The sequence below is a fragment of the Psammomys obesus genome, unplaced genomic scaffold (genome assembly GCF_907164565.1).
Source record: "Psammomys obesus unplaced genomic scaffold, mPsaObe1.curated_primary_1811, whole genome shotgun sequence".
In the NCBI taxonomy this organism is placed as follows: Eukaryota; Metazoa; Chordata; class Mammalia; order Rodentia; family Muridae; genus Psammomys; species Psammomys obesus.
This window is the reverse complement of record NW_026596131.1, coordinates 15,328,551-15,342,730: the sequence shown is the minus strand read 5'-3', so window position 1 is coordinate 15,342,730 and position 14,180 is coordinate 15,328,551. Positions and strand designations below refer to the sequence as shown.

Below are 14,180 nucleotides of genomic sequence, written 5' to 3'. Positions count from 1 at the left end.
GGCTACAGGCCAGGTCCAACCTGGGGTTTTGAGTTTGCTCAGTGCCTGTCCAGCAGGATCTGGCAGGTCATATCTAGGCCTCCTGGCAGCCACCTTTGTGGAGACAGCCCCAAAGTGCTGCTGGGAATCATTAACCAGAACAGTGTGGTCATTAGCAACCCTCATGGCAGGTCCAGCAGTTCCGCCAGGAAGCTGCAGGTTCTGTGGAATGGGCAGGCCAGCCAGGCCTCAGGCAGTCCTCACAAAGCAAACATTGCAAAGCAAGTTGCCCTCTTCTGGTCTCTCAGAAGAACTGCAATAGTTCTTCCAGAGGGAACCAGGGCCAGTAGTCACTACAGGGGATTTGGGCTCTGGTAAAGACAAGCCTTCCATTCCTCTCCCAGCTCTGCTCAGAGTTGTAGGAACAAAAGGAACTACTGCACACGCCACCTTGGGATGACCTGCTCCAAGTCCTGCAAGCACAAGGCCCCTCTGTCACCTGGCCCAGCCCTGTGAGCCCCGAGAACTCCCACCTTGAGGGTGAAGTGTACTCGGCCTTCATAGACAACCTTTTTTGCCTAACAGCTAGTCCCTGGCCACCCCAGATGGGGCCGTGCCGGACCCACGACTGTCTTGGTGGGTTGGGCCAGCGTCACACTTTGTTACTTTTGTAATGTCAGGTATATGCTGGGCAGTGGTGGCAGAAGCCTTAATCTCAGCACTCAGGAGGCAGAGGCAGGCCTGGTCTGCAGAGCAAGTTCCAGGACAGACAGTAGCCCTGTCTCAAGAAACAAACCAACCTTCCAAGCACCTAAATGGAAGTTCACCATCCAAGCCTCAAGACACAGCCCTGGCCAAACCCTCCCTCTGTACCATGCTGTGTCTGTGTAGACAGAGGCTGCTATGTGGTAGCAGAGGACAGGCCCCAAACAGTGGACGTGATGATGGCTGCAGACCCCCAAGCACTGGCAACACGGGGAGCAGCAGGGGCATAGAGCACGGGGAAGGTCTGGGACACACACACGCGTGCACCTCTAGCTCACCTTTATACTACTGGCCCCGGGCACACACACCACTCAGCGCACACACCCAGCCTGAATAGTATATTTTCTCAGTAGTCACCAAGGGGTGTGTTCGCTTGTTAAGTTCCCAAGGCAATCTCTTGAGCTCTGCAAAGGCTGTGACTGTCCCTCCCATCACAGTAGGTCCGTCCTGTCCCTCTCTCCAGGAGAACGCGGTCACTTGTGTCAGTAGCTGTTGCTCCCAACACACCCCCTGGGAGGAGCAGGGGTGAGCAGGTCTGTGCCCAGATCCCAGGAACCCCAGTCCACAAGTCCTCACAACCGGGCTATCACTCCAGAACCACAGTGCCGCCCACTGCTTCCAAGGTGGCTTTGATCTTTTCAGCCTCAGCTTTGGCAACATTTGCTTTGATTTCCTGGGGCAGGGACTCCACCAGCTTCTTGGCCTAAAATGAGACAGCAGTTAGAAACGTAGTGTACTTAAAACATCCAACCAAGAAAGGCACTTTGAGCATCATCACAGGTGAAGGCTGTGAGGAAGGGGTCCCACCTGGACAAGGTTTATGCCCTGGATACAGTTCTTGATTTCCTTGATCAGCTTCACTTTGTCCACAGGTTTTGCTTCTGTCAGGCGGACGGTGAAGTGTGTCCGTTCCTTCTGCTTAGGTATGTCTTCCTCAGCCGCCTTAGGATGTGGAAAACAAAGATAAGATGAGGTAGGGTGGGGTAAGGCCGATCCACCAGGACCTGCGTAAGATCGAAGGAGAATCTGAGCTTACTCTCTGCAAACCCATGCTAGGCAGGACCCCCTGTACCAGACTGGCTTCTACTTCTCTACAGGAAACAGAACCACCCCCTCACTACTTATACCTCTTTTTATTGCCTACCCCAACCCATACCCATTTTTGAGACAGTTTCTCTGTGTAGACTAGATTGGTCTCAAATTCAGTGAACTGCCTGCCCCTACCTCCAGTGTTAGGATTAAAGATGTGCCTAGCTCATTTTACCTCTCTTAAAAACTGTAACTCATGGGGCTGGGTAGAGAAGTCAGTCGATTGTTTGCCCTGTGTTGGGTCCTTGGAGCCCATGTGAGAAGAAACCAGGCCAGGCAGCTTGTGCCTGTGAGGTAGACAAGGGAACCCCCAAGGGCTCACTGGGCAGCCAGCCTATCTAGCATTAGCAGGTTCCAAGCCAAGTGAGAGACCATGTCTCAAAACAATGTAAGTAGAGCTGGGCAAGGCGGTACACGCCCGTAATCCCAGAACCCTAGGAAGCAGAGGCAGTGGATCTCTGTGAGTTCAAGGCCAGCCTGGTCTACAAAGTGAGTCCAGGACAGCCAGGGTTAAAGCCTCAAAAAAAATCCAAAACACCCCCCCCCCAAACCCAACCCAACAAGATAAATGGTACCTGAACACGGGAACCCACAGGGAACAAGCAACTGTAACTTATGAGACAGGAAGAACAAATGCTTTGTAGATAATCAACTGTTATAGAAAAATCGGGCTATCTCAGTCCTCTGCCAACCATGCCTACGTGTCAATAACCAATAAATGACATGTTTTGTTTCATTTGGGTCAGGGTTTCTCTGTGTAACAGCTCCGGCTGCCCTGGGACTCACTCCGTAGACCAGACTGCCCTCAAACCAACAGAGATCCCCTGCCTCTGCCTCCAGAGTACTGGGGTTTAAAGGCGTGTGCCACCTAGCTTGACTCCAATGACAAGTATTTTACGCCCCACTCCTGCAAGATAACTCAGGACAGGTGGGTCCCTGGTACCCCTGAGCTGAGGCGCAGACATCGTGGGCCCAGTTCTGAGCCCCACCATCTGGAGCACAGGTGGACTGGGCCTACTTTCTGGTACGGTATGATCTTTTTCAAAATCACTCCAGCTTAGGCAATAAATTCTACCATTGCTTCAAATATGGGCTAGAGGAATGGCTCAGAGGGTAAGAGTACATGCTGTTCTTTCAGAGGAACCTGAGTTCAGTTCCCAGTACCCATCAGGCTGGTCACTACAGCCTTCAAGTCCAGCTCCCGGGGATCCAGCTCCCTCTTCTGAGCTCTGTGTCTATGCACCCACATACATGCGGCGCACTCTCACACGCACACAGACATGAATAAAAATAAATCTCTAAAACAGAACAAAAGTTCCACCTGACCATAAGCAGCACTTAACATAGGGTTTCACTGTAGTCCTGGATGGTCCAGAACTCAGACACGTGCCTACCTCCATCTCCCAAGTGTCGGGTTAAAGGTGTATGCTCCCCTGCCCAGCCCCTGCCCAGACTTTAAGTGCTGTTGAAAACCCTATTGTCAGCTAGAACTCTGAGAAATGCTTGGCCTTCTCTTCCTCAACACCTTCAAGTACAACACTTGCACCTCGTGGAAGCCCTCCTTGGAACTCCAGGCTCCGCTCAACCTGAGCCGCTTCTCGACTCCCTGCCAATCCAAACCAGCGCCTGGCCCGGGAGGCAGGCACCGCACATCTCTGTCCCTCCCGACTTTCCACAATACTTATGGTATAGGGCTGCTGGATGTGGCCCTTCCTCTCTGGGCCACTGTGCCTCCTCCTATGTGGAATGAAGTCCACCCACCAGCATGGCACAGAGGGTGGAGGAAAGGCTTAGGGAGCGGAGTTTATGCCTCAGACCCAAGCAGGAACAAGGGCTCCCCAGGGTGAGGCCAGCAGTTACATGGGCACACAGAAGCGACAGAAGCGGGTCTCCCTGTGCCCACTCACCTCAGGGGCGGCTGCAGCGGCAGGGAAGGCACTCTGCGCCATGCCACCCATTGGCATGAGGCCAACATCCTGGATCTTCAATGTTTTCTGCAGGACACGAGAGAAGTCTCAGTGGCTGGCTGTCCCCTCCCAGGTGTACTTACTAATGGAGGTAAAAGCCTCTTTGGTACCGCCATCTAGGAAAGCACATTTAACAATTTATCAAACTCCCAAAGCACACCCAGAAGAGACAGGGACCTCTGACCCTTGGTTGGCACAATACAAGCAAAAGACAGGGACCTTAGTCCTGGTCTGTGTGGATTTCTCCCAATACCTTTAGGAGTTCGTTGAGGTCTGAGATCTCCAGGAGCGTGAGGCTGGCAATGTCTTCCACCAGCTGCTGGATCTTGGGGGGATACTCTTTGGGAGCATTATCTAGAGGTGCACCGGCGAGCGCTTCGCTCCTTCGGTGACTGCTGCTCCTCAACTGCCGCGCGGCACAGACACCGGGCACCTGTTGCCTACCCCATGCAAACAGCCAGTCAGAAAACGGGAGACACGGAGAACCGAAGGCACAATGGTCCATGCGCTCAGTCCGCCACCGCTGGGGCCAGAATCGGCGAGCAGGGGCCGAGGGACCTGAGAAAGCCGCCCTACATTTCCCGAAGGGCCTCAGGATCGCACACGGTTACGCCATAGTCCTGTCCGAAACGGCAGGCTTCGTTGAATGAAATACACCAGCCTAACGGGCAGGCTGTGCCGCGTCAAGCAGTCCGAAGTGGCGGCCTCGGGCTACGCTGCCGTCCACAGCCTCGGGTCTCGGGCTGGGAAGCTGGGGACGAAAGGTGTCTGCGCCCAAGGTCGCCCTGGCCGAGCCGCCCTCTCCTCGCCCCGCCGACTGGGCCGCGGAAGGCGGCCACGCACGCGCCCGCCCTCCCGTCCGACCCGGCTCCAGCCCGGCGCCCCGGCAGCGGCGCCGTAGAGCCCCCACCGTACCTGGCAAGGCGGAGGGCTGCTCCCCGCAGTCCAAGCCCGGGGACCCACAGGCGGCTGGCGGCCGCCGGCAGCATAGCTCCGCAGGCGGGAAGGTCACACGCGGCTCTTTGCGGAAGCGACGCTCTGGCCCGGAGCAGGCGAGTCGGACCGGCCGCTCTAGCCGCCCGGCCTCCAGGCTTCGGAGCGGAGCCGCTCTAACCCGGGTTGGCTCCCGAGATTACGCACTAAGCGGTGCGACGCGCAAGCGCACTCCGGACTGGAAGCCGTAACGGGCAGGCGGTACCTCCGCCTTGGGCAAGCCTTTGTGTCGCCGGCCCGATAAGCAACGCCCTCACACACACCCCGGCTACCTACGGAGCTCGCCGCAGACCCTTGAATTCAACTTAGTTGTCCAAGAGATTAGCAACCCCGAGGAGGCTAGTGCTATGGGCCTCAGCGAAGGGAGCGATCTGTCAGGGACCCCTTCCCCTGACCTGCAGAACTCTTACTAGGCACAACTGTCACCTTGGTTGCCTGCTCCCCAAGCTTTGAGGACACACCATGGCAGGTGCTTAGCTAAACGAAACCTGAACGCCTCACCGGAAGTCAGGTTGACATGTACTTTCCAAGCTGAGAGAATTACAACTGAAACCTTCAGCGGGGCTGGGACGCATTAGGGAGTAACGGGTAAGCCCATTTTGCACCCTTTCACAGCCGCTTGGTAATGATCTCCTGCGCCAGATGAGTCCCCCCCCACCCAGAAAGGAGACTCGAACAGTTCAAGGTTCTCAACCAGCACCCCCAAACTCCAGAACTGATGCCCACTACTGACAGTGCAAAATACCTAACACTCTGGTCCAACACTGAGCCTGTTGCCCCATCAAACACTCACGAAGAGTTTTTAATTACATTTTATTGTCACTGTTCTTCACTGGAGAGATGACAGCTGAGGGGTAGGGAAGCTAGAGATGCCTGAAGCTTCTATCCTTGCTGTGCAGGAACCAAGTGGTTCTTTCCAGGTACCAGGGCCACGCCTGGACACCACAGTCAGTTCCCATCGGCTCTCTGGGGCAGGCTAAGCACCCCCACAGCAGGCAGCTGGGGCAGGCCCCAGTGCAGAGCTGGGCGCTCTCCAACAAGGTCCTACCTGCCCTGCGAAAAGTCAGACCGCATTAGTACCAAAGCAGGGAACCAGTGACAGGAGCCAGACCACTGAGGACAGGGAAGAGGGCCAAGGGTGGGGGCCCATGGGGGCCCACCCCCTTGCTCACAGAAGGGACACCACAGGGTGGTAACGGGAGGAGATGGCTAGTTAGACACATGATGGTTTCTGCTGAGCCGTAGTGTTAACTCTGGATGGTGAGTGCTGGACTCAGGGTCAGTCGAATGAGATGAGCTGGGCTTCACTGCCCTGTGCTGGCGGCCCCTGCGTAGGCGGTGGCTGGGCCACAGGGGGCTGCTGCTGGGGAGGGCCAGCGGAGGGTGCCATCTGGAGAGGAAGGTGGACAGGCCTCATCACTCCTCTTTTCACAAACCAAAGCTTTCTTTAAAACAAGCTTCATCTTGGCACAGAGCAGAAACCCCGTTGTTACCAACACTGCCAGTGAGCACTCATGAGGATCCTGTAACCTGTCCTCTACGTGCGCACATGGACGGGTGGATGTGTGTGTGGTTTAAATGGCTTGTCGTCATTCTCTCTGCAAAGTCCCCAGGATAAGCCCAGTGCAAGGGAGCAGAGGAAGCCCAAGAGTCCCAGTGCCAGGCAGGCGGCCTGGAGATGGCTCACCTGCTGGTACATGGGCTGCTGCCCTGCGATGTAGGGCTGCTGGGCTGGCAGAGATGCATCCTGGCCTGGAAGGGTGGTCATGAGATTCTGTGGGAAGAAAGATGGAGGCCAACACTGAGTGGTCTGTGACCAGACAGACACAGACCCTTCTGGCTGGAAGAAAGCAGAGGGACAGCCCAGGAGGAGCGGTCCCACACTACCCCATACACCCAGCAGAACCGGCCTCTTTACCTGCATACTGTACGGCTGATAGCCCATGGACAGTGGCTGGCTGCCCATGTAGCCTATGGTGCTGGTCTGTGGAGGCTGGGAGATGGCCGGGAGGCTCTGCGGGGCCTGAGAAGCCACATTCTATGGAAGAAGGAGGGTGATGTGAGGGAATGGAGAGGGCTGGGTGCAGGTGAGACGGGGCGACCTTGGCCACATACCTGGTAGCCTGGGGTTGGAGTGGGCTGGTAGGAGGAATAGGCAGGGCTCGTAGTGGGCCCAGCCTGGGCCTGAGGGGCTGCCTGTACCCCAGGGGCACCTGCTGGGTACATGTAGGCGCTGACCATGCTGGGATCTGTGACAAGAAAGATGAGCTGGCTCAGCTCAAACAGAACAGAGTGGGAAGACAATGCCCTTTCGGGGGGGGGGGGGGGCTCCTTTTGTTGTGACTCTCAGAACCAAGTGCATGCTTCACATTCTCATAAAAGGAAGGCAAAGCCAACAAGAGGGTGGGGTTAGGGCCTTAAAAAAATGAAAGCAGGAAAAAAAAAAAAGTGAACCAAATTATTTTTGTTTGTTTTCACAGTGCTAGGGGTTGAACCCAGAGTCCTGTACATCCTAGGCAAGGCTCTGCCTGAGCGACACCCCACCACTCAACCATTCGGAAACAAGTGGTAGTCAACGTGAGGGAGAAGTGAGGGAGAGCTGGCACCAGTGACTGCTGAGGCGCATAACTGGGAGTTTCAGAAACGGAGACAAACAGCCCTCTCCTACAGTAGTCCAGGCCAACATTTCGGAAGACTGTGACAGAAATGAGGAGCTACACCAGGGACAGCGAAGGACAGCCACACTGAACACTGGAGTGAACTTAGCTTGCACTCCACACACACACACACACACACACACACACACACACTCTCTCTCTCTCTCTCTCTCTCTCTCTCTCTCTCTCTCCAAGCTCCTCCGTGACCTCGAAACTATAAACACACCCCAAGAGCCCAAGATTAACTGTCTGCTTGGGACACACAGGTCTTGGCCTTGGGGTGCTCAACCTCTCAAGTGTTGGGATCATAGGCGCACACCACCAACTGTAGCCTCAGACTCTGCCTTCTCATGGCTGTCCACACAGAGAGAAGCAGGGTCCCAGGGAACCAAAGAATGCACAAACCAAGCAGAGGACCAAGCTAATCTAATCGAAAGGCGACACTAGTCAAGGTTACACAAGGACTGTCAGGCTCACATGGGTCACACCAGCGACAACTTCAGTATTAAAAGCAACAGAGACAGAGATGGCTCAGCAGTTATGAGAGCACATTCCTCTTCTAGAAGACTCAAGATCAGAGCTCAGTTCCCGTATTAGGGAGCTCACAATCACCTGTGAACTACAGCTCCAAGGGATCCAGCTACCTCTTCTTGCCTCTGACTGCCATACAGACACAAAGACACATGATTTAAAAAGATCAAAACTTGGCCAGGCATGGTGCTACAAACCTTTAATTCCCACACACAGGAGGTAGAAACAACTGTATCTCTATGAGTCTGAGGACAGCCAGGGCTACATAGTGAGACCCTGTCTCAGAAGATAAACAAATAAAATAATCGTTAAACAAACAAACAAAAAACCTCAGGGGCTAGAGAGAGATCTCAGTAGTTAACAGCTCTTTTTGCTCTTGCAGAGGACGTAAATTAGACTCCCGGAACCCATATGGTTGCTCACATTCTGAGACTCTGGTTCCAGGGCATCCAGAGCCTCTTCTGCCCTCTGTGGGCAAATCCCAGCACACATGTGGTATATGGACACACTTAAGATATATATATATATATCCCCCCCCAAAAAAAAAAATTGCTGGGAGGTGGTGGCACATGCTTTCAATGCCAGCACTTTGGAGACAGAGGCAGGTGGAGCTCTCAATTTGAGGCCAGCCTGGTCTATGGAGTGAGTCCAGGACAGCCAGGGATATACAGAGAAACTCTGTCTCAAAAAACTTAAAAAAAAAACAGGGGCTGGAAAGATGGTTGGAAGAACACTCGCTGTTCTTCCAAAAGGTCCTGAGTTCAATTCCCAGCCATCTATAGTAAGATCTGTTGTGCAGACAGAATGTTGTATAAATAATTCAATAGCCGTAAAGGATTAGTTCCCCTCTGAACAAAATGTTCCTAAGTCCACAGCTACATAGATGACAAGGGCAGAGGAAGGAGTATGGTAAAAGAAATACAGAAGTTCAAGCAAAACTCAGCACCAAGGCATTTGCAGTCTCAAGGTTTTATCTAAAATGACACCTGTGGACAACAGAAACAGACGAGCTACCTGCTAAGCCCACGTTGGCCAAACAGCAGTGATGCGACCAAGAAACACAGTGTACCCCACATGTCAAAGCTCCATCCCAGGCCTTTCTAAAGGTGTACGCCACGCCACGCCACAAGCAGGTGGCAACACCAGACAAGCTGAACTTGAAGGCACCTTCACCTATAGCACAGTGCTCCTGTCTAGCACCAAACGAATGGGCAATGCTTAGAAAACAGTGGGCCAGGCTGGCTGAGAGTGTCTTTACTAGGGCAGCCTGTGATAATAACCTCTGTGAGCCAGTGTCTCCCGTCTGTGAAGCACATCCTGATTTTAGGAAATGCATTATGGGTAAAGGGCCTTCACCTGCTCCTCACCCCAAAGAGCTCAAGAAGGAAGTTGTGTGTGTATAAACATGTTTCCATATGGACAGAAAAAAACAATTTTAGAAAAACAGTCACTTAGAGAACTCGGAAAATGTTCTGCATTATTCTCATGACCTTTTGTAAACTGGCAAGGTTACCTGCTGTGGTCCCAGGCATGCTGGGGTAGGGGCCAGTGGCTGGGGCTGCCTGGCTCATATACACACCATGCATTGGGGAGCCCTCGACTGAGCCTGCTGGGCTGAAGGTGCCAGGAAAGCTGGTTGGGCCTGAGGGCTGGTAGAGAACACCCCCAGCTGTGGGCATAGCCTGGAGCTAGAGATGAAAAAGAGCCAACAGTTAAAAGGCGTGTCTTTGGGTCTCATGGGGCAGGATGGGGTGGGCAATACATGCCTGGGCATAAGGCAAGGGGAAGGCAGGCATCTGGGCGCGCATCTGGACGGTCTGCTTCTGCTGCTCCAGGCGCATCTGCCGTTCCTTCTCCTGCTCCTGCAGGCGCTGGATAGCCAGCTGCCTCTGCACCTCCAGGTACTCCTGCAGGGGGTGACAGTGCTGTCAGGCCAGCCTGGGCCTCCCCTGCCCACACGCCGTGTCAGGTGCCATACCTGCTTCTTCTGCCGCATGATCTCTAGCTTCTGGGCCAGCTGGATCTGACGCTGGCGCTCAGCCTCCTCAGCCGCCCGGCGCAGCTTCTCGCGGTGCTCCTCACGCAGGGCACTCAGGGCTCCTCGGGCATCCCTTATCTGTGCCAGCTTGTCCTGCAGCCCCTCATAGTACACTGTGTGCAGACAACAGGGCAGCTCAGACCTCTCATGGGCTGGACTCCTCTCCCAGGTGTGGGCTCCTGTTCTACTTGGGTTGGGGGTGGAGAGGAACAGAGCAGGGACCGCTTCCCATGAGCACTTTGGAGGAGATTGAGTCTCAATGGAGTGTGGCAAAGAGCCTCAGGAATAATTAGCTTAATCATTGAATGGGGCTCACAAGAGTACTACTGCCTGTGGGAGCTGAGGCCCTGAGGCCCACCGTGGCTCTGGAGTGGCCTCAGAGGGCACATGGGCACCTACGCCTGCGCTCCTCCAGCTGGTTGAGCAGCTCCAGCAGCTGTGGGTGCGTGCTGTTGATGGACTGGAACAGTGACAGCACAGCCGAGTCATTGGTGATACTGCGGCCCCGCATGTGGTTGCTCTTCATGCGATTGACAAAAGTGGTAACGGCATTCTGCAGGGCCTTCAGGAACTGCTCATGGCTCTCCTCTGACTCCCCATTCTGGTACTGCTGGAGACACAGAATGGGGGCTGAGCATCACCACACCAGGGGTGAACGCTGGGCCTCGAAGCTCAGGAAGCATCCTTGTGCAGGTGCTGGGCCGGCAGGCAGGCAGCAGCCACCTCGGGAGGAGCCTGGACAGAGGATGCGGCCCTCAGCCTACTCCACAAGCGAGCAGCATAGGCATCCCTGCTCTATGCACAAAGCGAAGCTCTGTTCACTAGGATATCAGTCAGCTCAGGGCAGGGTGGGAACCCCTGCAGACAGCTCAGCAGTTGAGGGAGGAGGGCCTCCTCTGAGCTGCTCTGAACCCTAGGGGTCCACAGAGCAGTTGGACCCTAGGAGACTCCTTGCTCTGCCAGTGCTCCAACCTGGATACAAGGCACAGCTTACCTCACTAAAGGGACCACTGGAGGGAGGTAAGGGCTGAGAGTCTGTCTCTGGAAGAGGAGCCTGGAAGAGATCAGAGGATAAGGGGTCTTTGGGCAGCCTCATACCTTGCCCTAGGGTATGGTATGACAGTACAGAGTACAGAGGAGCCCTTTACCTCCACCATGCTGCTGGGGGCTGGGTGACCCTCCCCAGGCTGGGCAGCTGGCTCTGTCAGGGGCACAGGCGCAGATGGTGTGGGGCTCTTCCGAGCCTCTTCCTGTTTCTTCTCCCAGTAGTTCCGGTTGAGGTACCGTGCAAGCTGCAAAGCAATAGAGGAGGGAGGGGGAGTTACTAGTGTGGCCATGAAGCAGGGGGGACAGCACCCAAGACTGTGCTGCTCACCTCAGGGTCGATGTCCTCAGCCAGAGGTGCTGAAGAGTTCTGAGGAGACAAGAAGAGTCTGAGGAGCCACAGGATGAAGGAGGCAGTGATGTAAACCAAGATGGCACCAAAGACAGCAGGTCCCGGGGCTGTTTCCAGCTCCAGGCCCCGTCAGTGGCTCACTACTCTAGAGAGCTCTCCAGAGCTTCCAGGTGATGCTCTAAGTCTGCTACACCTTCACTCCCTATTTTCAGGACTGAGGGTGGGGTGAGGTGCATCTCCAGGCCAGGCCTGTAATGCTTAAAATGTGCAGGCAAGTGTGGAAAGGATTCATCTCCCCGGCAGGGAACCATTCTTTGCTTCCTTGGTGCCCCACAACAAAGCCCTGAACCAGCAGGACCCTGTTGGGTGATCCCCAGAAAGTGAGAAGCCAGCTTGGCTGACCAGGCTCACCACAGGCGAGGAATACAGGCTACCGGCCGGGGGTGCAGATGATGCCACGGGAGTAGGCTCTGCCTTTGGGTGCGCTGTGTATGTTGACTTCTGTCTCTGAAGCAGAACCAGGAACAGACATCAGGGGAGGAGCGCGTGGCACAGGCTCAGGAGTGGAGCCTCCAAATACCTCCCTGCCAAGCATCTGGGGCCTCCATCATAGGGAAACTCACGAGGACTCCCATAGGGCCCATGGCTTACCATCCTCTCTTTCTCCTCAGCCTCTGACTGTGACAGAGCCAGAGCCAGCTGCAGCTCCTCCTCTTCCTGCAGGGCTGTCTCATCCCGCTTTGGGGGCAGCTGAGGACAGATGGGGTTGAGTGAGGAGGGACCCAGGGAAGAGGGGAAAAGGTGCCTTAGGGACAAGGAGGGCCTTGTACCTGAGACTGCTGTGACAGAGGGCTGGTCAGGTACTCTGGGGGCAGCTCAGTGGTAGAGGCAGCCTTTCCTTCTGCTTTCCTGCAGGCAGGATAAGACACTGTTAAGACACGTACTGACACCAATTTCCCAGGGATTTCCTCACAGCATCACCATAGGCTGACAGGATCCAACAGGACATGTGACTCCACGCTCACTCTCCAGGGAATGGCAGAAGGGACCCTGGCGCCTAAGCCAGCTGCAGAACATGAGTCGGTCACTTGGCCTAAGTCAGTCCCTCGCCTGAAAATGGCAACTCCAAACCCTCTCCTGCTGGGCTACACAAGGGCCTCTCTATTGGACCTAGGTACTGCCCACTGCACAACCAGCAATAAGCCTTCCCCTTAGAAGGTGCCAGAAAGAGCAGCAAGGCCCAGGCAGGCCAGAGCTTTTCTGGGAGTTTGCTATGGGTCAGAAATTTCTCTACAAAGTGGGAAATGAGAATTTCAAGCCACACGTGCTCTTTTCTAAAAGGAACACACTTCAACCACAGCATTAGTGGCTACTCCCAGCTATCAATCCTTCCCCTTCTCAGTCATTTTAAACATACACGGGCACATGTGGACACAGGAACACAGTGAAGGAGGTAAAGACGAGACTAATAAATCACAGCTGAGAAATCCAGGTGAAGGCCTTGCATACATGTTCCCATGTACACATGGACTACAACTTTGTACTCCAGCTGCTCCCTTTTTATAAGCTACCTTTCTTTCTTTCTTGGGTCACTTGAGACAAGGTTCATGTAGAACTAGCTGGTCTGGAATTTGCTTTGTAAACCAGGCTGGTCTCTAACTCACAAAGCTCTATCTGCTTCTGCCTCTACCTCCTGAGGGCTGGGATTAAAGATGTGTGCCACTATACTCAATTTGTAACTTCATTTCCAATCCAAACAAACAACAGAACCCAATGGCCCAGGCCCATCGTCCCAGCACTTGAAAAGCTAAGTCTGGAAATTCAAGTTCAAGCAAGAGTCTATCTAAACAATTTGAAACCAGTGACTGGCCTAGGGCAGTCTCAGGCTGCTGTGGCGCCATGTCATGCTACCCACCCACCCGTCCTGGAGTTTGGGGTGCTGGAGCTGCCTACTCTAGCCCTTCTGACAGTGCTTCAGGAGCCTTTGGGGCATGTAGTCCTGAAGCATGACAAAGCACCCATGACGTCTCCACTCACTTGTTCAGCTGCTCATAGCACGGCTCACATACGCGCACCTCCTTCTCAATGCCAAACTTGGGGATGGTGGAGTACTTGGAGGAACACTTGCCGCAGAAGATCTGCCCACATGCCCGGCAGTGGTGCTGTGAGACAGGGCAGGACAGGGCCAGTGATATCGGCTACGACAACCCTGACTGCCCACCAGGCACAACTGCTTTGGACTGTGCTATGAATGACAGCGAGGACAGAGACAAGCACATTAGAGCAAAAAAGACAAGCTTGCAGGAAACTCAACTGTAGCCACCATTTGGAGAAAAAGAAAGAAATTAAAAACAAGCAACAGAAAACAAGTACTGATTCTGAGGAAATAAGGGGTCCTGAATGTGCAGTGAATCACAGTGTAATTCCACAGACCCTGCAAGCCCACATTCACAACTGTCAGATGGGAAGTAAGAGGGTAGCTACAGGGGCCAGAGGTCGGACAAGATCAGCCACTTTAGAAACAGTCTTTATGCTGGGCAGTAGTGGGGCACACCTTTAATCCCAGCACTTGGGAGGCAGAGGCAGGAGGATCTCTGTGAGTTTGAGGACAGCCTGGTCTACACAGGAAGTCCAGGACAACCAAGGCTACATAAAGAAACCATATCGCAACCGTTCTGTCAAAAGTTTATAGACAAATTAATTATAAAAATTTCAGTGGCTGGCTTTTTTATCACATTCCTGTGGGTGGGGTGCAGTCTTGCCTG

General features: G+C 54.3%; 2 protein-coding genes across 3 annotated transcripts in view; both read right to left on the bottom strand.

Moving 5' to 3' along the window:
• Positions 1-1,067: 1,067 nt before the first annotated feature.
• On the bottom strand, positions 1,068-4,943 carry Mrpl12 (mitochondrial ribosomal protein L12). Its single transcript, XM_055592645.1, has 5 exons — positions 4,716-4,943; positions 4,054-4,240; positions 3,741-3,827; positions 1,552-1,686; positions 1,068-1,447 (listed from the first exon to the last, which is right to left on the bottom strand). The coding sequence occupies exons 1-5, from the start codon at positions 4,787-4,789 to the stop codon at positions 1,331-1,333; spliced, it is 600 nt and encodes a 199-aa protein (XP_055448620.1). The 5' UTR covers positions 4,790-4,943; the 3' UTR covers positions 1,068-1,330.
• A 646-nt stretch (positions 4,944-5,589) lies between these two features.
• Positions 5,590-14,180, bottom strand: part of Hgs (hepatocyte growth factor-regulated tyrosine kinase substrate) — a 15,694-nt gene continuing 7,103 nt past the window's right edge. The window contains exons 8-22 of one of the 2 annotated variants that reach the window (XM_055592225.1): positions 13,453-13,577; positions 12,246-12,324; positions 12,067-12,165; positions 11,827-11,922; positions 11,395-11,433; positions 11,168-11,311; positions 11,014-11,073; positions 10,419-10,629; positions 9,960-10,132; positions 9,748-9,888; positions 9,495-9,669; positions 6,909-7,042; positions 6,712-6,831; positions 6,481-6,567; positions 5,590-6,183 (exon numbers count right to left, since the gene is read on the bottom strand). In XM_055592225.1, the coding sequence (XP_055448200.1) occupies positions 6,073-6,183; positions 6,481-6,567; positions 6,712-6,831; positions 6,909-7,042; positions 9,495-9,669; positions 9,748-9,888; positions 9,960-10,132; positions 10,419-10,629; positions 11,014-11,073; positions 11,168-11,311; positions 11,395-11,433; positions 11,827-11,922; positions 12,067-12,165; positions 12,246-12,324; positions 13,453-13,577 (1,794 nt within the window). In that variant the 3' untranslated portion in view covers positions 5,590-6,072. The remainder of the gene's footprint in view (positions 6,184-6,480; positions 6,568-6,711; positions 6,832-6,908; positions 7,043-9,494; positions 9,670-9,747; positions 9,889-9,959; positions 10,133-10,418; positions 10,630-11,013; positions 11,074-11,167; positions 11,312-11,394; positions 11,434-11,826; positions 11,923-12,066; positions 12,166-12,245; positions 12,325-13,452; positions 13,578-14,180) is intronic. The other variant, XM_055592226.1, reaches the window with a different exon arrangement.